The sequence below is a fragment of the Amia ocellicauda genome, chromosome 18, assembly GCF_036373705.1.
Source record: "Amia ocellicauda isolate fAmiCal2 chromosome 18, fAmiCal2.hap1, whole genome shotgun sequence".
In the NCBI taxonomy this organism is placed as follows: domain Eukaryota; kingdom Metazoa; phylum Chordata; class Actinopteri; order Amiiformes; family Amiidae; genus Amia; species Amia ocellicauda.
In genome coordinates this window covers 28,032,831-28,054,019 of record NC_089867.1, presented here as the reverse complement: position 1 = coordinate 28,054,019, position 21,189 = coordinate 28,032,831, and the positions used below count along the sequence as shown (strand labels likewise).

The following is a 21,189-nucleotide window of genomic DNA, read 5'->3' as shown; positions in this document are numbered from 1 at the left end:
AACTGCACTGTGGTTTAGACTTGTTTGTTGTTCACATTATCTAAACTGTATATTGCTGTACATTGTGCATTTTGCATTTATTGTAATTCACTGTATGCAGGCCTTTAGATATTTTGCTCAAACATCAAAACTGAAACACAAAACTAATCCCCGCCCAGCGTCTAACCACAGCGCGACTAACTATATCTTAAAGCTGATGCTGGCTGTTGAAGCATCCAACACGCGTGACACTTCAGTGGAAACCAATGAACATGTCAGCAAACTGTTATCATAATAATACAAATGTGTCCTGTATGGCGTAGTGCTGCCATTCCCTTTCGACAGAAGGGTTTTATTTACCCCTTGACTGGCACTTCCTAATGAGTTCAGGACAATAAGCCTGGCAACACTGAGGCATCATGACCCTAGATTAGGACATCATCTGGTTTCAGAATATTTATGTTATGCAAGTCTTTCTCTTAATCCTTTTGGAAATGGAAATACATCATGTGCCTTATTGTTGATCATTGCAGGTCCAAGAGGCAGGTCCAGTAAAAGCACTTACTGGAACGCATGGCGTGTCCCAGGAACGGACGTCAGCAGGTCTCCAGTGCAGCAGGGGCCATGCCAGGTGTGTGGGAGGGCCGACGGGGACGTGCACAACTGGATACAGAGCAGGATGGACAGAAACTCATCCTGCACAGGGGCAGCTTGTGTAGCTTCTCAGGCGCCTGCAAGTTTGGGAGTAATGCAGCTCGATCTGGATCAAATCCTATAGACTGGATAGGATCCTTGGATCACTTAGTTATAATTGGACACAAAACGAGCAAGATGGGGCAAGTGGGCTCCTCTCGATTGGACACTTTCTTATGTTCTAGGATTTGGGTGACCAATTGACAGTAACATTTCTGAGCCGTTTAGTTTCGGGTCTACTGAAGTATCAAAGGAATCATACTGGTTCTTAATACTTAAAATCTATTCTCATATAAAAAATACAGAACATATGACTTCTATGACAGTCCATATGACAGGTATTCTTGTGACAATTGTTCTTCTTCACTCAGCATTAATAACAGTTTCTTTTGAAGGTGGATTCATTCCCTTCAGCCTCTTCTATTAATTTTACTCCGATGTATTTAAACTCTTGTATGATCATTTTGCAAAGCCCATTGTTGTCATACTGAAGCAGACGATTTGCAGTCTACTTATATGGCTGATATATTGCGTTTATCTGATGTTGTAAAGGCAGCAGCAGGATTACGTTCCCACCCTTCACACACCGTAATTGCGGGGTGTTACTGCGTTTATAGTGCGGTTACAGTTGTGTGTTACAGCACTTACTGTCACTGTAACTATTTGTGTTACATGGGCTGAGATGGTTTCAAACCTGAAGAAGAAAATAAATAAAACCACAAGGTCTAAAGTGTGTTTTGGTCTTTTGTATATTTTGCCTAACAGTGAGTTTAGTAAATGGATTCCTGCAGGAATTCTGTATAGCTTTTCAGTGTCATCTATTGTTTTATATAGTGTGTCTGGATGAGGTCAAAGGGCAAACTACGTATTCACACCAAATACAACACGCAAAAAACACAAGGGTGATTCATTCTGCATTAATAGAGTTGTTAGGATGACAGTCTATTATGTCGCCCTTTCTTTCACTGTTTGATTTTAAATATCAGTTCTGCAGGACCTTGTGAACAACAACTGTTAAAAAAAGGGTTGTGAAATTGTGAAGCATCACGTTGTTTCAAAGCAATCGATGTCCTTTAAGCACCTCATGTTGTGGTGTTCCTGGAATAATACAAACCCCCTCTTTTTTTATTTGTTTTTTTTTTTAAGAAAAGACTAGACAGTACAACAGCATCTTGGGCATATACAAGACATGGCAGAATTAGGAGCAATTATAAATAAAATCGAGAGCAAACCTCAAAATTAAAGAAATAAGGAAAAAAGGAAACCATTATAAATACAATTAATGTTTTCCAAATGTCACCTTTTTAAAACCTATAAAGTATCACGCTATACTGGTTAATTGAGTGGATCCACATGGACTGCAGATACAATTGGTCAATATTGTCCCAGCGAGAGGAATTGTGTACAGCTTGGCTCATGGGTCTGTCCCGCCAGGACACGGATACAAGCACCCCGCTGGGGACCGGAGTGCAGGAGTAAAAGTGCCTCGTCTCGTCAGGTTCATAGTGCAGACACAAAGTCAGGCTAAAGAAACTGAAAAGGGAACCTGGATTCCGCTGCCTTAAATGGGCTTGAAAAGGTTCAGACTTCAGACTACGGTTCTGCCACTTACTCCACACAGACGGAGGTTAATTCATCACAACAGCCTGAAGAAAACTTCACCTCTGTTTACACTCGGCGTGTCCATCTGAATGGGACACAAGTGCATTTCCAGTGGCTTTTAAAGCAGGTGTTTATTATAGTCTTCTGCTGGGGGCCAGTGGATTAGTTTACTCAAACCAAAACGATTAATCAATTTTGTTTTAATCTAGGAAGCTACAATTTCAAACTGGCCACATGTGAACGTAAGAGGAGAGCGGTTGGGGAGGAAACTCAGCTAGACGTTTTGAATCTGAAAATCTTACACAGAGACGAACAGATTGTGTAGATTGTGTCTGGGATCCTGCAATGTTTATAATAGTAGCGTTTTAAAACGTGTTTAACAGACTCTGGGGGGAATGTTTGCTTGTAAAGCTGTACATTATTCACACTATCAACCTGTTAGTTTTAGATGAAATGCATTGTTCAGGATTTAAAACCCCACTGATGAGCAGAGTTTACAGTCTCTGAAACAATACAAAGCTTTCTAATATTGATCTAATATTTTACTTCTGCAAGTTTTGAATATCTGTCGAGTATCCAAAGTCTCTCCGATTTAATGAAAGTATTAAGCTTAAACCATGTATGCATGTGAGTATTTAAGTTTAATATATAAATATAAGATTATAAATCAATTACTTCAGAGTTCATGGCTAAATTTGGAACACCTGATATTAACAATTTCCATATTAGCTGCTGCCACACACAACTGAACACAAAGGATTTGGGACAATTAGGTTACTTATTTTTTTCAACTGCAAATTTTAAATGACTTACTACGTCAGCAAGCAGAGAAATAGCGGCCCAGCAAACTGAGTATAACCTAAAACAGGGTTTCTTCTGGTTTTCGGTTCACAAATGTTTTCTATACATGTTAAACATTTTTACTGCGCTAAACTACTTTCAGCTCTTAAACAATTAGCCCAGAAAACAAAACCAGCATTAACTTCGTACACATGGGATTGTGTCCATTTGTCATGACGAGGAAACCAATCAAACTGAGGACAGACTGAACAGATTGCAGTTTGCTTTACACAACATACTGGAAAAGGGAACTGGGGAAAAAAAAGGGACTGAATGCATAACAAGTCTAAATAATGAGGACTTCAGTGACAATGAACATCAGAGCCCCTGGACATTTCACAGCCCAGCAAACATAAAAACCCACTAGCGTTTCTTCAAATGTTTATTTGAATCCACTGTAGAATATTGCACAAAAGTTTTCATTTAAAAATATACGGACATCCATGTGTCTGAATACAGGTGTTGGATTTTAAACCATTAATGGAAAAAAATCATATATATCGTACTCTACTTTCCTTTCTACGTGAACTGAGACTTGTTTTGGTTCTGCCTGTGTTTCTAATAGTTTCCTGTGTGGAGAACTGAGGAGTCGACTCCTCACCGCTTGAGCAGCAGTGACACTAAGTGGTTCAAACAGGAAACTACCTTAAACATGACTATCGTTGAGAACGAACTGCATCGATGACGTAGTTATGGTCATAACAATGTTCACCCTAAGAGCTACATTGTCTTAATGTACACAATGTACATAAAATACTAAAGTTCAGCTAAACGTCTCACAGATGTGCCACAATAAACAATGTCTTTAATACTGCGTCTGATGGGAAATGATACAGTATAAAAACGGCTTATCTTGTCAAGACTTCTTAAAGAGCTCACTTGAAGAGGGATGCCCTCTGCGCAGCAGCAGACGCACAGATGTCTTTCGACTGTGGTCAATGAGGAGTGTGGAGAAAGACGCAGATGAACCCAGCCTTTCTGAGTGGATTGGTCTTCAGTTAGTTCAGGCATCACTCTCGTACAGAAAAACGCAGCTAAGTAAGATACACACCAGACAGACAGACACAGTCTTACCGTTATAGAATCGATTCATTATTTACAAATCATCAGGATTGTATTCTGGAAGATTCATTTAAAAATAAATAAATGAGTCAAACTGCAAATCATTCGCTGCCCAGATTAAGTAATGCGTTACAAAAGCACGTCTACTCACTCCTGCCTCACCCCTTTACCCTTCTTGTCTAAGTGGAATGGATGGTGGTTGGACCGAACGTGGTTTCCGTTTTAGTTCTCGCAATGAGACGCTGAGAATTATGTCAGTATTGCTTCCCCTGTTCTGACACCCATGAGCCAACCTGTAGGTTTCGCATCACTGCAGCACTTACACAAATCACACCCCCCCCTTCAGATGCCCTTCAGTCCCGGGTTTCTCATCTCCCGCTTTGTTTCCATTCGATTCTTTGTCTCAGCCAGACCCCCGAGTGTCTCCGCCAGGACTCCCTTTCCTCATTCTTGTGCTATGCTTCTGAGTACGTACTTCACTGTGTAGGCGAACGCTGCGAATCCCACTATGACGAACAAGTTTGCCAGGGCGCCCCCGAGGAGTCCGTGGTTGCGGTTGGCCTGCTGGAGGCCGGGGGGGTTGGCTCCGCCCAGCGGCACGTGGCCGTTGAGCACCGGGAGGCCGTTCTGGGCGTTGTGTGCCTCGCCGTCCGGCACCACGTCCGGGAGAGGCAGCACCTGGGGTCTGATGCTCAGCTCCTCCTGCACTTTCTGCTTCTGCTTGATTTCCTATGAACAGTGATGGGAAAAATCAATACAAAGCCCACAATGCACCGCCGCAAGTCAGCCAGTGCCTGCAGGTGGAGTTCGGCTCGTTCGGCTGCTGCACTTTTGTAATGCTTGTGTAACCTGTAAGTCACCATGGATAAGGCCAATAAATTAAATACATACAATAAAATTGTGTAGTTTTCCTGTTAAATGGCAGCTTGAAGCGAGAGAAACTACAATAAAGAAAACATTCAAACTCGAAAGTAAATCCTTTGGCCATAAACATTCATGTGTCCGTAGGCGGTTTTTAGGTCGCCAGACAGAACAAAACACGAACAACACGATGGTTTTCAGGACCTATAGGTTATACTTACGTTGACCACATCTGGAAATAGCTCACAGAAAACCTTATCCTTTAGGTTGAAAGCCAAGCTCTGAGCAGCAAGTTGTCTTTTCTAAGAATAAATAAAGAAACACTTGCATTAAGTAACAGTATAATGACCTTTAACTTACATATGGTTTTGTTTACACTAACCACCACACTGTACACAATTGTAATGATCACTTATGACAGCCTTGTTAATGGAACAATACATACAATGATCACAAAGCACTGATCACCAACGTTCTTAAGAAATAAAAATCTAAGATTCAGGAGCTCCTGGAGTCCTGAGCGCGCAGACGGTAAAACAACAACAACAACACTGCACTTACGGTGAACTCTGAAGTCTCAATACTACCGAGCGTCGGGCCTTTTTCTACCATGAAGCTTAAGAGGCCGGTCAATATAGTGGAGACGGACCAGGCTGGGTTCCACGTATCAGGATGAAAGTCAGTTATTGAGAGACACAACCTGTTAAAGAAACACAGTTTGGTAAGTGGCCTCATCACTAGGGCTTCCTTGTGGACAACAATTGCTGGAAGGTCATTCCTATCGAATGCATCCCCTTCATACTTTATTCAATAAGTATGATTTTAAATATACTTTAAGCATGAATTAAGTCCCCACGTAGTCTCCTCTGTTCCAGGGTGAAAAGGTTCAGTTTCTCAGTCTCTCAGTAGGACATTCCCTTCAGACCTGGAATAAGTCTGGTTGCTCTCCTCTGAACTGCCTCTAGAGCAGCGATATCTTTCTTGAAGTGTGGAGCCCAGAACTGTCCACAGTATCCAGATGAGCTCTAACTAGTGCATTGTACAGTCTGAACATCACTGCCCTTGTTCTCAATTCTACACTTTTGACAATATACCCTAGCATTCTGTTTGCCTTTTTTTTTTGTTCCCCACATTGTTTGGATGGAGAAAGTGAGGAGTCCACATAGACTCCTAGGTCTTTCTCATGCATTATTTCATCTAGTTCTATTCCTCCCATAGTGTAATTATAGTGGACATTTTGTTACCTGCATGTAGTACCTTGCACTTGTCCACATTGAATTTCATTTGCCAGGTGTTGGCCCACAACTGAATATCATCTAAGTCCCTTTGAATAACCTGTGCTGCTGAGATTGTATCTGCTGAGCCACCTATTTTAGTATCATCGGCAAATTTGACAAGTTTGCTAACTATCCCAGAGTCCAGATCATTAATATAGATTCATGTTACCACACAATTATATATAATCAATTTGCTTTGCATTATAAATATGCTAGCAGGATCAGGCTGAGTGTGTTTTAGTGTGAGATCCGTGCTCAGTGTCTTTCTAGGTCTCTTATACGTCACATTTGCATTTGGAAAGCAATGTGCCGTCCAGATGTGCGTCACATTTCACACTGCTGGTTCCTGTGCAGCTGCACACCATCAGAAAGCAGTGTTGTGTTGCAGTCGTATGATGAGGCCAGAGAAAGATGCCATCTGCTGCCCCCCCCTCAGGATGCTCTACTTCATCATACTTGTCTGGAGCAATGGCCAATTGTCTCCACTCGTGGATTTTACTGGACCAAGACAGACAAATTCAAGGACACCTCACTGGATCAGCATTCACTCGATGACCGCAACACAGGACTGCCATGCTCGCCCAGCTTTGGGCTGCTGGTGAGGGAGGAGGCTATTCGAGAGCCAGAACACTCTATTCTCAGTTAGGCTTTAAACTTATTCTCGGAAAGGTATTCCGAGGATAGAAACCCCGATCATCACATGGGATACGGTTTTGATTATCTGACTAAGGAAGGAGCTTTTCAAAAATCTTGCAAATTCTGGGCCAGAAAACGTTCAGTTATACAAACGCAATGCAGGTTTTCTGTAAGAACTACTTCCACAATCTTACCCTTTTTTTTCGTGAACCTGGAATTATCCAGATTTGGGTCTAGACTAAGGAAATGTCACTCAGTCATTTCTGTCAAACTCCTCCTCTTCCTCGGGGCAGAAAAGGGTCGAGCTTTAACCGTTAAACACTCAAACCTTCTTATGACAAATCCATCAGTGAAGACTGACCGTCCAAGAGTTTACATCTCCATGTACGACAGCAGGAGACGGCCATTTGAACATCAACAACATCGTATGAAAGTCATTTAGTGCAATATTTGGAAAGTGAACACTCAAACTATATAACTATACCCAGACTAGAGATTTTGTATCTGCAGAAATAAAGACATAAAAAGCTAGGAAACCCGTTCAGTTCATTCAAAGGTCTTGGAGGTCATAGCAATGTGTTCCTACCTCGTATTACATTTAAATCTTCCATTGGGAGTAATCATATAAATACTAGGAGGCTTGAATGGAAATTCACGGGGGAATATCAGTTTGCCATGGTAGTAGCCACCTAAGGGGGGGAAAAAGGAAAAAAAACAAACATTTAAAATGTAATTAAAATGCAGATGCTGAGCTGCTGTCTAAGAAGGTACATTTACTTCATAACGTTAGACACTTAAAACAACTCCAAGCCATTTATTGGGAATGATAACAATGATAAATTAAAACCAGACTTGCCTATGTTCTTCAAATAATTTGAGTTTGGGGTTCAGCCTTATTGATCGAGGGGAGTCCTTCTCATCATAGCTCCAACAATTTGTTTAGTTGAATAAATATTATCAATTAAACTAGACTAGTTTGTGAAAAGTGACTCAGCATAGAGAAATTAACAGGATACATACCATAATATTTCTGAATATCTTTGACAATACAAATGTTAGTCTATTTAGCATAAAAGTCTTAAACTCAATCCAAAAGCTAACAAAGTTTGAATATTTTAAACCATGAATCTGTAAAATCTTCAGTTTGTACATTTTATCTTGTAGTTCTTAACCATTATAACATCTTTATATTAAATTCTAGGCCATGTGTTCTGTGTGTGCCCTAATGTAAGGCAGTAAAGGAGAAACAGAAGTCATGTTTCAGTGTGTTGGCCCTGGGAGAATGCATCTGGATCAGGGAAAGCGGGAATCCGCATAGTACTTCCAAAAATCATTCACTTCCCCATTTAACAAAATCAATCCATTTCAGCACCTCAAGGTCAATGTCTGTTAAATAAATCAGACATTACAGTAACTTATTTTTACTGAAAACTAAAATATGGCATCTTTGGATTAACAAAATGAAATTTTAAGGCCACGAAAGAAATCAGAGGGATACAACCAGCACAGCTGTGATGTGATCGGTTTTGAAATGAAAACTAGTACACGATTGTCACGTCTGTTTTTGTCGACAATATAAACCTACATTTTTTGCTTAGACTGATCAATGCTTTTCAGATGATTTTGCCAACAAGATAAAGTGACGTGACCTTTGTTCTTTTCCACAGACAAAAACACTGCGCACCGCTGATGAAGTCTTGCTACAGGGCTCAGATACAGTTAAGGTTCCGCAATTTCCTACGTTTTCACAAAAAGTATTTGAAAATCTTTGTACACTGTAGGATTCCTTTAAAGGCTGATATTGGAGAATTCATGTCAACAATTATTTTAAAACAGATAAGCATGAATCACATTAAAAGACATGGGCATTTCAAAAATAAGCTCCACTATACAGCACTACAGAAGCCGTTACTGTTTAATGCTAAAGCAGCATCTTAATGTACTAATTTCATTGGAAAGGTTTCTCCAAGAACACAGATTTCAAACATCCTGGTACGAATGCAGATGTTGCTGGCCTCTAGCCTTTTGGATCGAAATAAGGTCATTATAATTTTTGAATAGGCTGATAACATAATTCTCGTAAAAATCTTTTCCTTCGCACAATGGAAGGAAGAAGTTACTTGTATAATGATTGTATTGTTCTCATGTAGAAGTACATAATTACCCCCTTCTGATACAGGCTACACAATCAAGGTTTGGACAAGCAATGATATGGACAAATTCCATACATTTTTAGGTAAGTTATGTGGAAAGAAAATATCTGATCTTCTGACTGACTTTTAAAATGCAAATGTTTCAAGGATGTCACTTTATATAAATTATCCTTGTACTTCTATCACAATAGGGGAAACCAACATGTTTCAGTATTAAGCAATTATACAAAACTTATTAATTGTAGTATCAATTAAAAACACATTTGGAAGGGAGTGTTTCAACTATACTGCTTGCATGTGATGTTTCTATTGCAATTTAACGTGAATACTAGTAGACATGAAAAGAAAAAGATAAGCACTCTTAATGGGTTTAGTGTTGTTTAATTACAGTAATAAAAGGCGCGTTATATTGTGCAAGTTTTCCTCTGAGAGGATCAGCGAGGGTCACCTGGTCACACCGAAGGAGGAACAGGCAACAGCTGATCAGTGTTAGTGATCAGCTGTTGATGGTAATATGAACACACACACACACACACACACACACACACACACACACACACACACACACACACACACACATTCATCCTGGTCATGTTATTCCCTGCTCATATGCAGTTTAAAATCCTTGTCAGGGCTTACTGCTCTATTCACACGTCTGCTCCTTCTCCTCCTCTGCCACACAGAAACATCTCTCTCTCTCGCAGTGATCATCAGCTAACGTAGCGGACTAACACACCATGTTCTACATGTACGGGAGGTTCGCTTACATCACAGTGACTACACTACTGATCTTAATGTAGTTTATCAGACTGGAATACAGAACCTCAACAGACATCCCTTAAGGCAGCAACAGATGGTAAGACTGCATTGATGCTTATGAGTGCTAATGCTAAAGGGCCGTTCACTTAAGAATCAGTCACTTTATTAATGCAAAATAAAATGGAAAATGGAAAATGTATTAATTGAGCTTAATGTAACCTTTGTAAAATGGCTTTGCCTAAAAGGGTCGCCTGAATGAGTAAATAATATTGCTTAACAGACGCAATTTCAACATTGTGAGCAGAATCCACTTCAGGTGAAGGATAGCCTTTGATACTGGACTACATGTTAAAGTAATTATGTGAATTAAAACTAAAACCTTCCACATTAAGTAAAATACTTTACTTCTGCAGATCAGACAGCGATCTGAAAAGCTGCTGAAAACCCTAACCCAGGTATACAGGTCTGCATTAGTCATTCATGTTCATTTACATTTAAACTTTCACTATTAAAAAAAATAAATCTGCATTAAAATAATGTATCAGGGTTATGAAGAAATCTTGGCAGCTAAATTCCAGAAATAATACATAATAGATTTTTTAAACGCAAGACTTGACAATCTGAACTCACCTTCATAAGGGGTTTTCTCAGGGCCTCGGACAACATAGTGCCTAAAGGAACAAAACAAGTGTTTTCTTTCTACCTCAGATTAATACAGAACATGACTTTAAATGCAAATGACTGGCATTCACCAACTCAGGGCCTTTGAAGACACCAAAAGACTTTATGAATAAATAAAAGTGCAATCATGGATGTATTTTATACTCTTAACACTTGTCATTTCACCCAAGACCACTGCAGTGGTTTTAAAGTAACCATCTGCTTCATAAATGTGTTTTAAAACCTGTTTAAGTGGTTTACATATTCCATATGCCCTTGAAATACACACAGTACACAAGCTGCAGATTCAGGATCAGAGCAGGAGCAGCACTGGTTTCACAAACATGGCTTTGATACATGGTTGTTTAACCAGCACACAACCTTGAAAGCTCTCTGATCAGGGCTGGCCTCAGTGGCTGGGAGCTCTGAGGAGAAGCAGGTCACCTCTGTGCTGATGGGGAACCAGTAACAGGAGCGGCACGGACGCCCTGGGGGGCAATACTACTGGGGAGCACCTGACTGCAGGGCTGCCGTGATTGGCCCAGGTCGCGGGAGGAAGGAGGAAGTGGGCACAGCCTAGTTGTTGGGGGAGCAGGATCTGGAACTGCTGGGGCCATTAAAGATCTGACTGTACTGGAACAGGAGGGCTGCAAAACACCTGGAAGGCAGATTGGGATCCCTTGGGATAAAAGGTGTTAAATACACCCAAGCTGATGTACTATAACTGTACTATTCAGCATGGAATGCTCTGTAGACGGACATGAACGCTTTCTCAGGGTGGAAAAGGAAATCCACAAAAGTTCCACATGGACAGTTTTTTTACTGAAATGAAGACATGGATTTCAGAGCATGCAGTTCTTGGGTCCTATCGGTACCGAAGCGTGTTAGGGCCATGTAGGGAGTGTTGTTTAAAATCACTCTCAATGGGGGGGGTTATATTCTGAGAAAAAAAAGTCAGAATACACTTGAGGAAAAAAAGGCTGAATTTCCAGTGGCAAGTCTTTGAGGTCTCTAGCAATCATGTACACTGGCTTTTTCATGCCCATTCTTTGTGGCAGATTTGCTCAAGCTCTCTCAAGTTCCCTGCTCTTCCATTTCTTGATCATTTTTTAATAATTAAAAAAACTTCATGAATCCCATTTCATCAAATGGCAGCTGGTTCAGAACGTACCATTCGAGAATGTTGGAGGGCAGCGGTTCCGCACAGATGTAAGGCACAGGGTCTTTCTTAATTCGAAGGTAGTCTTGTTTCAGTCTCTGTGTTGCTGTAGTCGGTGCCCTCTTGTTACTGTTGTTGCTCATCTGCAACGATAACAACAGAGTAAACCATCAGTACTGCCACTATCAAAACCTCAGGTTACCATCGGTATATGGAGGTGCAAAGTCAGGGGGTTTTGAGTTTGCTTGCTTCCTAACTTTAGACCCCTAACTTTTTAACTGCTTACGGTTATGGTTCTTGTTGTGCATTTCTGTTCTGTGATACCTTGCTCTTCATATTACAATTTGAAAAAACTATTTAATCCAAACTCAGATTACTATAGTGCCTTAAAATGCTACTGCTCTGTCATGATATTTGATTCTATCACAATCCTTTGGTATGGTAGTAGTTTAGTATCATAATACTGGGGTTATCAAGCCAGAATACCACATTACTAAAGGAGAAACATGCACAACTGCTCTAAGAGAAGTAACTCTCCTGCTCACACATCATTATCCTAGTGCTTCCAAGCTTTTTTCAAACAGCTTTTCAAGACATTTAAATGTTAATCAAATAAACAATCGTTGACAGCTGTCGGCAGGCGCTCGCTCATTATTGTACATAAACATTTTAAAAAACATATTGTTACACTATTATTAAATGAAAACATCTAGGTAGGTCAGGTTATATGTGTAATTGCAAAATATTCACTTATGCTCACATCCACTCTGCCCATATTGTATAAGCAAGCATTTTTACAAACTTTTTTTACAAAACTGTCACAACCTTTATAGTTAATTTGACATTGTTATTCATGAAAAAGGTTATGACAATAGCTGAAAACAATAAAACTTGCAAAATATGAGAGTCTGACACGGGAGGAGCGAGAGCTGGCGGGTTATTGCTGCCGTCATTATGCCATTTCTGTACGTCTCCCAATAGGAAGGTATTCTTTACATTGCCTAATGTTTATTAATGTCTACTTCAAGTTTTTAAAGCTGTTGTGTTAGCTAAGTATTTTAAAATAAAGTTCAGAGCTTATTGCAATAATTGTCACATTGCATTATTTCACAATTAATGTACATCTAATTTTGAATGGGTGTGGACTTAAAATATCTGTCATGCACATCCCTAATTCTGTAGATGCTAAAACAAGTATTTGCCACAAGATTTTTTCTTTACAAAACAATCTATGACAGAAAGCAGCGTTAAGCAACAGATGATTAAAAAATTTAATGAACGGGACTTTCCACTCGTGAACATCTGTGTATTATGCTGTTATTTTTGTAATATGTGTTACACTGATATTATGATTTCATTATTTTCCATAAATTGTTCTGGGAGTCACTGCTCTTATAAAGTAATGTTTTCCTAGTAAATTAACATTTGAATTTACACATTCCAAAAAATACTTAATTAAATATTGAAAAAAAAAAAAAAAAATCTTTTCAATAGCTGCTGCTGCTGCTTACACATTGTTAATTGATAATTTACTATAAAAGACAGAGATCAATACAAAAACATCAAAGAGTAAAAAAAGGATCAAGTTTGAGAAAAGAGGTGTGGGAGAAAAATTATACATAAAATCAGAGATATTAAAGGCATTTGTGAGTTAAAATGCCATGAAAAACTAATTATATAAACAGTGTTTAAAAAATAAATGGAGGTATATTTTGACAGTTCTGTAGGATGGTGTCTGTAAGATGAGGTTCTTGGAGCTTTCTTACCAGAATATTTGACTTATGATGCACATATTATACTCAATATGTGCTGGAAGATACAGGGCAGCTTTCAAAGACCTCTTTGGCAATAGTCATGGACAACTCAGGTTAATTTAGGTAGATCAAAACCTGTGGCACTGAAGGTCTGGGAAAGTATCTCTGTGTAAAATATCAGCTGAATGGTTTCAACAAGATTTGAGTTACTTTTAATAATGTAGAAATACACTAATTCATCACAATTTTACTAATTTAATTCAAGTAGCTGAGGAGAATATGAACAGGTGTGTTGGTCAAGATGATTGGATGGCAACAGGATTAGATTGGATGGCAACTGTGATTAGAGGATCTCACCTTTAGAGGTGATTACAATGTGACTTCTACATATGCATTTGAACATTTCAGAACAAGGCTAATGCATGATTAGTGCCAATCAGTCTCTATAACCAGCTATAAGTCTCTTTTTAAGAAATCCCCATGATTTTTTAAAGGTAGGACTCCAGGACTAGGGTTGAGGACCACTGCTTTAAGGGACTCTTGGATCACAGTCTTGACATTAATTTACAAAGGTTACAGTTGCCACATAAATAGTCAATGTGAGGAATTCCCCTAGCTTTGTTCTCATTACTGACAGGAGACGGGTAATCGCACAGACAAGCATCTAATCTTGAAATCATTGATTTCTTAATGGAAGATTCAAGAGATTTCAATTAAATATAAGCTTGTTGTAGTTCGGGTTTGCCTCTAAATGCACACCTGTGCATCATTATAGAGGATATATCATAGTATACTCTTAATTAATATGTTTATTAATAATCTTTAAATGGGAAAAGCTTGATTATCAAATTACACATTCAGACAGCCATACCTTTCTAGCCCCTTCTTTATAGGTAACTACCTTAAACCCAGGGCATATTTAAAAAACAAAATCATATGTAAAAGACCTTATATTCCCAAATTAACAAACTGCAAAGACCCGAGGCCCTAAAGTGTGACAACACAGGTGCGAAATATACAGTTTGAGAAAATGAGGCTCCAATGGTCAGGGAAAAGTCGTGCAGAATATTAAAATAAAATCTAAACAACAAATTAAGAAACAAAGGATCAGGATTAAAGCTGAAATGGTACAATGTTTCTGAACCACTGTATTACACATTGTGTGACTAATAATCACACATAGCACAAATTAACAACAGCTAAGGTAACATGCCTTTTAAATTACAGACTAAAGCGTAAAAAGGAAACGACAAATCAAGTATCAGAGAATAATAAAAAAGGAACAAAAAGGAAAATAAACTTCACTTGAGCAAGATCAGTGATATATAAGTTTAGCCAAGACCAAGTGGAATTCAGACATAAATAAGAATAAGCTTGACATACATGTATGTAAATATGTATGTGTAACACACACATACATTATTATTCAGCATAGTTCATTTCTGTTAATGAAGTTTGAACCTACTATTGTGTGGATGTTGTAAAAGGAGAACATATGAAAAGTATAATCGTTCACAATGGGGACTTGCCTTCATATGGAGATGTATACAGTAAAACAAAACAAGCAAATGCAAAAACTGGCCCTTGATTCTAACTGCACTGAAGACATTCATCCCACTTTTCATCCCAGGGGGGTGGGGGGTCTACCAGAGATCAACCAGCTGAAACTCTCACAAGTGTGTGTCTATACAGCCTGGCATGTGCTGACCTGAGGCCCTGAACAGACCCAGTGCACTCCAACAGCACCACGGGTGTATACTGCATTTCCTTGCTCATATACAGCAGCATGTGTATGCACATTGTGTGGCAACTACAGGGTACGGGGGCGTACAGGAACTAGAGCAAAATAACCATAACTTTGACACAGGTGTGTCTTTTGGATGTCACCTAAAGAAAGTAATTAAGTAGGGAAACCTCAGGCCTGTATTCACTTCTGGTTTACACTACAGTAAGGACAATGTACAGAAACAGGGTCTCAGTGCAGCTGTCATTCAAAACCACGACTGAGAGTAATCGGCTGTCAGCACACAACATGAGCAGCAGACACTGACACACACCCAGTGTACAGGCAGAACAACACAATGAACACACTGACACACACCCGGTGTACAGGCACAATAACACACTGAACACACACACCCAGTGTACAAGCAGAACAACACACTGACACACACCCCTGAGGTACAGGCAGAACAACACACTGACACACGCCCGGTGTACAAGTACAATAACACACTGAACACACACAACCAGTGTACAGGCAGAACAACACACTGACACACACGCCCGGTGTACACGCACAATAACACACTTTACTCAAGTCAGTGTCGGAGGAGATGCTTCGCTCGTAAAAGCCCTGACCACGACGTCCATGGCTGCCGCACAGCGCCGCGGATGTTTTGGTTTAAAACGGTGGCCAGACGCGAGTGTCGGCTCGTCTGAACCGGCTCTGAGGAAACCATCTCCGCCGGCCATCGGTACCAATCAGTGTTTCTGATTAACCGTGTGCCGTGTGTCAAGGGGCTGCGGCTCTGTTTCACCCTGTTTACTGTGTTTACTGTGCTTAGCCCGGTCACCCTGTTCACTGTGTTTACTGTGTTCACCCCGGTCACCCTGTTTACACGCAGAGGCCTCCGCTCCCACAGCGCGGCTCGTAGGCCGGCGACCAGGAAGACGGGCGCGACAGGAGCGGCGAGTGGTAATAAAGGCCGGTACCTCTTTGGAGACCCCGGGTGAAAAGGCTGGTCTGGCAGTGTGGCGGCGCGGCGATGGACGCTTGTCCTGCAGTCCGGAGCTGGCGGGCGGATCGGTGTCGGTGTCTCCGGCTGAGAGAGTCGCACATCAAAGCTCCCGTCGCTTCCCTTCAGTTCCAATATGGCGGCCCTGCCGTGGGCGGGGCTTGCGGCCGTGACCGCTTCCGGATTCTGCCGTTCCTTCCGGTGTGCGTGCCCTGGTGCGTGTGTTCACCGTAATCCAGTATTAATATACTTATTGCATGTATTTATTCATTAAAAAGACCATCAGAAGTTGCTGGAATGTCAGGACAATTACAATAACAACGGACTTTACGAAAAAGAAAATAGAAGCATAGCTGTAGACATTTGAACTTTGAGTTATTTAGCATTGTTAAAGCCTGTACCACATGTACCTGGTACCCGGCACTGGGAATAACATTATTATTATTATTATTATTATTATTATTATTATTATTATTATTATTATTATTATTCAAACGGAGCCATCATTATTGCTCTACTCATTTCCTTCCTTAGTCTATAGGACCATCACCTCAGGCATAAACTCAGCCTTCCTAATGTTTGGGTGTTTTCAGGAAGTTGGCTGCTCTTATTGCTGTCTTCCCTTGACTGACACCCACCCAGAGTTTGAACTATCTATACATACAGTCGATCCACAGATATCCCGCTGTCCTCACACATTAAGCTGTGCTGGTTAATCAATACTTCTCTCTGGGATTTCCTTTTAACTGGGCTCACACTACAATCCCACCCGATTTTGTGAACAGTTGGCAGCTCACACTAAACCACTATTTTGCACTGAATAGATGTCTTTTTGTTGTGAAGGAGTCGCTGAAGTCCTGGGTCACACACTACACCACTGATCTGAAACCCCGTGTGGTGGGGATCTCCCACAGAAACACGCGTGATCCATCAGAGAAACGGTACACATGCACCTGGACATTTACACTTATGTTTTAATCAAACGTAGTTCTGTCTCAATTCGACTTATTATGGAATTAAGAGCAAATGGAGTCACTGGAGTTGCCCATAAGGTACAGGAAAACCAGCAGGCTCTGCTTCTGGAAAACATGTTGTGTAACCCGTAGATGGCACTCTTTCCTCCAGACCAGAAAAGTAAAAGCTATGTTCCTTAAAGCTGTGATATCTTTTGAAGAAGGCATTAAACCAAAGCCCTCACTATTTGCAGACATGAATCTCCCTATTGTGCTTTTTAAATGTCAGGTGTCATGGTTAAGGTACAGGCTTTCTCAAAAAAGCCTTCCTAAATTATATATATATATATATATATATATATATATATATATACACACACACTGATTTAACACACATTTAAAAGAAAGACATCACCTCAAGCAGGCCAGTATATTAATGTTTATATCTTAATGCTATCACAAGGATTAAAACACAAAGTGCTATAATGTATTAGCATAAGTGCACATTAACTGGTGGATAATATTTTATTCTACAATAGTTAACAAACGTTTTAAATGTTCAGATGGTGATGTCGCTGAACAGGTTATCATTAGCTGACAGATTAGAAGAAATACATGTGTTTAGCTATGAGCAGAGGAGAATTAAGAAAATATGTAAATTAAGTATTCTAAAATCCTGAAATAAATTAAGAAAGTTAAGGGCAACAGTTAGTGTGCATGTAATTGTTTTACTGAAATAGGAGACCATATTGGATGAAAGCAACAAATCTATACAACTCAGCTTCACTATAGGTGGAAATAACGTTATGGGGACTTTTTCTACTGTGCTATACTACACTGGTTTCTACTGCCTGCTCAGGAGTAAAACATATCAAAAAGATGCCTTTGTTAAAGTTGCCTAGACAATCATGTGATGTCTAGTTCTGTGATCAGAGCAGTGTAAGATGTCTGAGATGTCCTCTGTCGCTGTCACATGTTTTTTAATAGAGATGTGTCTTTGTTTGGGAAATGATCCATTGTAACCTATTTTCCCTAAAACGAAATATCTGTGAATCTGTAAATCATGTAAGATAATCAGGTGAATAATTTATTATACTGGAAAATAATTGAGAGATAATACAGTAATACATGTTGTGGACTAGGCAGCAAGGAGGGGGAAATCATGGGAAAGTGCAGTTAATATGCAGTATATGAGCCTATAAACAATGGTTGAAATCAAACAATCAAAAATCATTAACTATAGCTTTAACTATAACTAACAGAAAATCCATAGTTCAAAATTGAGTTTTTGGTAATTGATTTATTTATTCAGTTATTTATTGTTTTTATTTATAGTTTCAAGATGACATTTTGATGATTTCGATTTAGCCTGTGTTCAATCTGCTGTCACAAATGGAAATTGGACTTTAAGGCATTCAAGACAGAAAACAGGAGACACTTCTTCACACAGAGAGGCGTCACAATCTGAAAAAACTCCCCAGCGATGTGGTTGGAGAGACAATTTGGGAACATTCAAAAACAGACTGGATAGGATCCTTGATCACTTAGTTATTAATGGACACCAAACGAGCACAATGGGGCGAATAGGCTCCTCTTGTTTGGACACTTTATGTTCTTATGTGAATGTTGCTAAGTTAATGGACTTTGGGTTTGTGTCTTCTGATGTTCTTTATGATAACAATAGTTTCAAAATAGTATTTGTTTGTGGTGTGTGTGTGTGTGTGTGTGTGTGTCGGGGGGGGTGGGGGGGGGGGTTCTATCCAGTCCTATCATGACTGGAATGTGCATGGAAAACACAAACATGTTTAGAGGTGTTTTATGCCATTATAAATTCCAACTTTGCCTAATGGTTTATATATGATACTGTATATATACAGTATATAATGTGTGTGTATATATATACACTCACCTAAAGGATTATTAGGAACACCATACTAATACTGTGTTTGACCCCCTTTCGCCTTCAGAACTGCCTTAATTCTACGTGGCATTGATTCAACAAGGTGCTGAAAGCATTCTTTAGAAATGTTGGCCCATATTGATAGGATAGCATCTTGCAGTTGATGGAGATTTGTGGGATGCACATCCAGGGCACGAAGCTCCCATTCCACCACATCCCAAAGATGCTCTATTGGGTTGAGATCTGGTGACTGTGGGGGCCAGTTTAGTACAGTGAACTCATTGTCATGTTCAAGAAACCAATTTGAAATGATTCGACCTTTGTGACATGGTGCATTATCCTGCTGGAAGTAGCCATCAGAGGATGGGTACATGGTGGTCATAAAGGGATGGACATGGTCAGAAACAATGCTCAGGTAGGCCGTGGCATTTAAACGATGCCCAATTGGCACTAAGGGGCCTAAAGTGTGCCCCACACCATTACACCACCACCACCAGCCTGCACAGTGGTAACAAGGCATGATGGATCCATGTTCTCATTCTGTTTACGCCAAATTCTGACTCTACCATCTGAATGTCTCAACAGAAATCGAGACTCATCAGACCAGGCAACATTTTTCCAGTCTTCAACTGTACAATTTTGGTGAGCTTGTGCAAATTGTAGCCTCTTTTTCCTATTTGTAGTGGAGATGAGTGGTACCCGGTGGGGTCTTCTGCTGTTGTAGCCCATCCGCCTCAAGGTTGTACGTGTTGTGGCTTCACAAATGCTTTGCTGCATACCTCGGTTGTAACGAGTGGTTATTTCAGTCAAAGTTGCTCTTCTATCAGCTTGAATCAGTTGGCCCATTCTCCTCTGACCTCTAGCATCAACAAGGCATTTTCGCCCACAGGACTGCCGCATACTGGATGTTTTTCCCTTTTCACACCATTCTTTGTAAACCCTAGAAATGGTTGTGCGTGAAAATCCCAGTAACTGAGCAGATTGTGAAATACTCAGACCGGCCCGTCTGGCACCAACAACCATGCCACGCTCAAAATTGCTTAAATCACCTTTCTTTCCCATTCAGACATTCAGTTTGGAGTTCAGGAGATTGTCTTGACCAGGACCACACCCCTAAATGCATTGAAGCAACTGCCATGTGATTGGTTGGTTAGATAATTGCATTAATGAGAAATTGAACAGGTGTTCCTAATAATCCTTTAGGTGAGTGTATATATATATATATATATATATATATATATATATATATATATATATCACAACAGAGCACTAGAGGGAGCTACACAACTTCTTTTCCAGCACAAATGTGACCAGAATCCTTGTGTCATAAAGTGGCAGGAAGCCCTGTGCCAGGGGGTGGTGGTTCTGAATATTGTGTAGGTTTCTTTATATCCCAAACCAGATCCAAATCGTTAATTGACTGAATTTAGCAAATAAATGGTGCAATTAAGTATCTGAGATTGGAGGAGGCGCAATTAACAGAAGACACTGTGGCCCTTCCAGAGCAGGCAGCTCACCTCTCCCTTACTGCAAGTTGGTGTTGCTTTATGTCTGCATTTGTTTGTGTTACAAAGAAAATGTCAGAGGTTCCAGAGACACAAAATTCACCAGAATACAATTAGTTAATTGCAATACAATGTGATTCTTTACTTATCTAGATGTAAGCATTGCATTCAAATGTAAAGACATTTTATTAACATGCATAACATGACATGTATTGCTTAAAGTGCTTATTTCTCACAAAAAATGCTACTGAAAAGATAATTAAACATGGCAGTGTGTCCATTAAACATAATCAAGGAGCAACTGCACAATCACATCTAAGACTAAACTGACTCTCTGTGTGGTCATCTACCTTTATAGCATTTCTTATGCTCTTATTAAATTCAATACATCTGCTCTGTAGTGCCAGTAATTCACCCTGGCTATGTGCAGAATGTAGTTTAAGAGCTCAGTGTTCGTTGGTTAAGTATTGCTATAATATAAACAGCTTTTGAAGTAAAAAATTAATTAATCGTCAGTATTTCAGGATATAACAGGTCAGACGGGTAAAAAAAATACAGTATTCATTGCTTTAATTTCTCAAGCCATTGTTCCCTTGTTTACATATTTAATAATTATAAGTCTGAATGGTTTCTGCAAGGATAGGAGCAGTGTACGTTC

The 21,189-nt window shown here is 39.9% G+C and overlaps 1 protein-coding gene across 1 annotated transcript; it reads right to left on the bottom strand.

Annotated features, from left to right (window-relative positions):
* Positions 1-2,610: 2,610 nt before the first annotated feature.
* Positions 2,611-16,340, bottom strand: ube2j2 (ubiquitin-conjugating enzyme E2, J2 (UBC6 homolog, yeast)). The gene is made up of 7 exons (XM_066690501.1): positions 16,151-16,340; positions 11,694-11,824; positions 10,493-10,533; positions 7,537-7,639; positions 5,599-5,737; positions 5,259-5,339; positions 2,611-4,905 (listed from the first exon to the last, which is right to left on the bottom strand). The coding sequence occupies exons 2-7, from the start codon at positions 11,822-11,824 to the stop codon at positions 4,621-4,623; spliced, it is 780 nt and encodes a 259-aa protein (XP_066546598.1). The 5' UTR covers positions 16,151-16,340; the 3' UTR covers positions 2,611-4,620.
* Between the last annotated feature and the right edge of the window lie 4,849 nt (positions 16,341-21,189).

What these genes read in the sequence shown, in the direction of transcription:
- ube2j2 (XM_066690501.1), bottom strand. Translation starts at nt 11,824, where the DNA reads ATGAGCAACAACAGTAACAAGAGGGCACCGACTACAGCAACACAGAGA. An exon ending in TGAGAAAACCCCTTATGAAG is followed by an intron (nt 7,640 to 10,492) that starts GTGAGTTCAGAT and finishes TCCCCCCCTTAG; the next exon opens with GTGGCTACTACCATGGCAAA. An exon ending in AGATTTAAATGTAATACGAG is followed by an intron (nt 5,738 to 7,536) that starts GTAGGAACACAT and finishes TTTCTTTAACAG; the next exon opens with GTTGTGTCTCTCAATAACTG.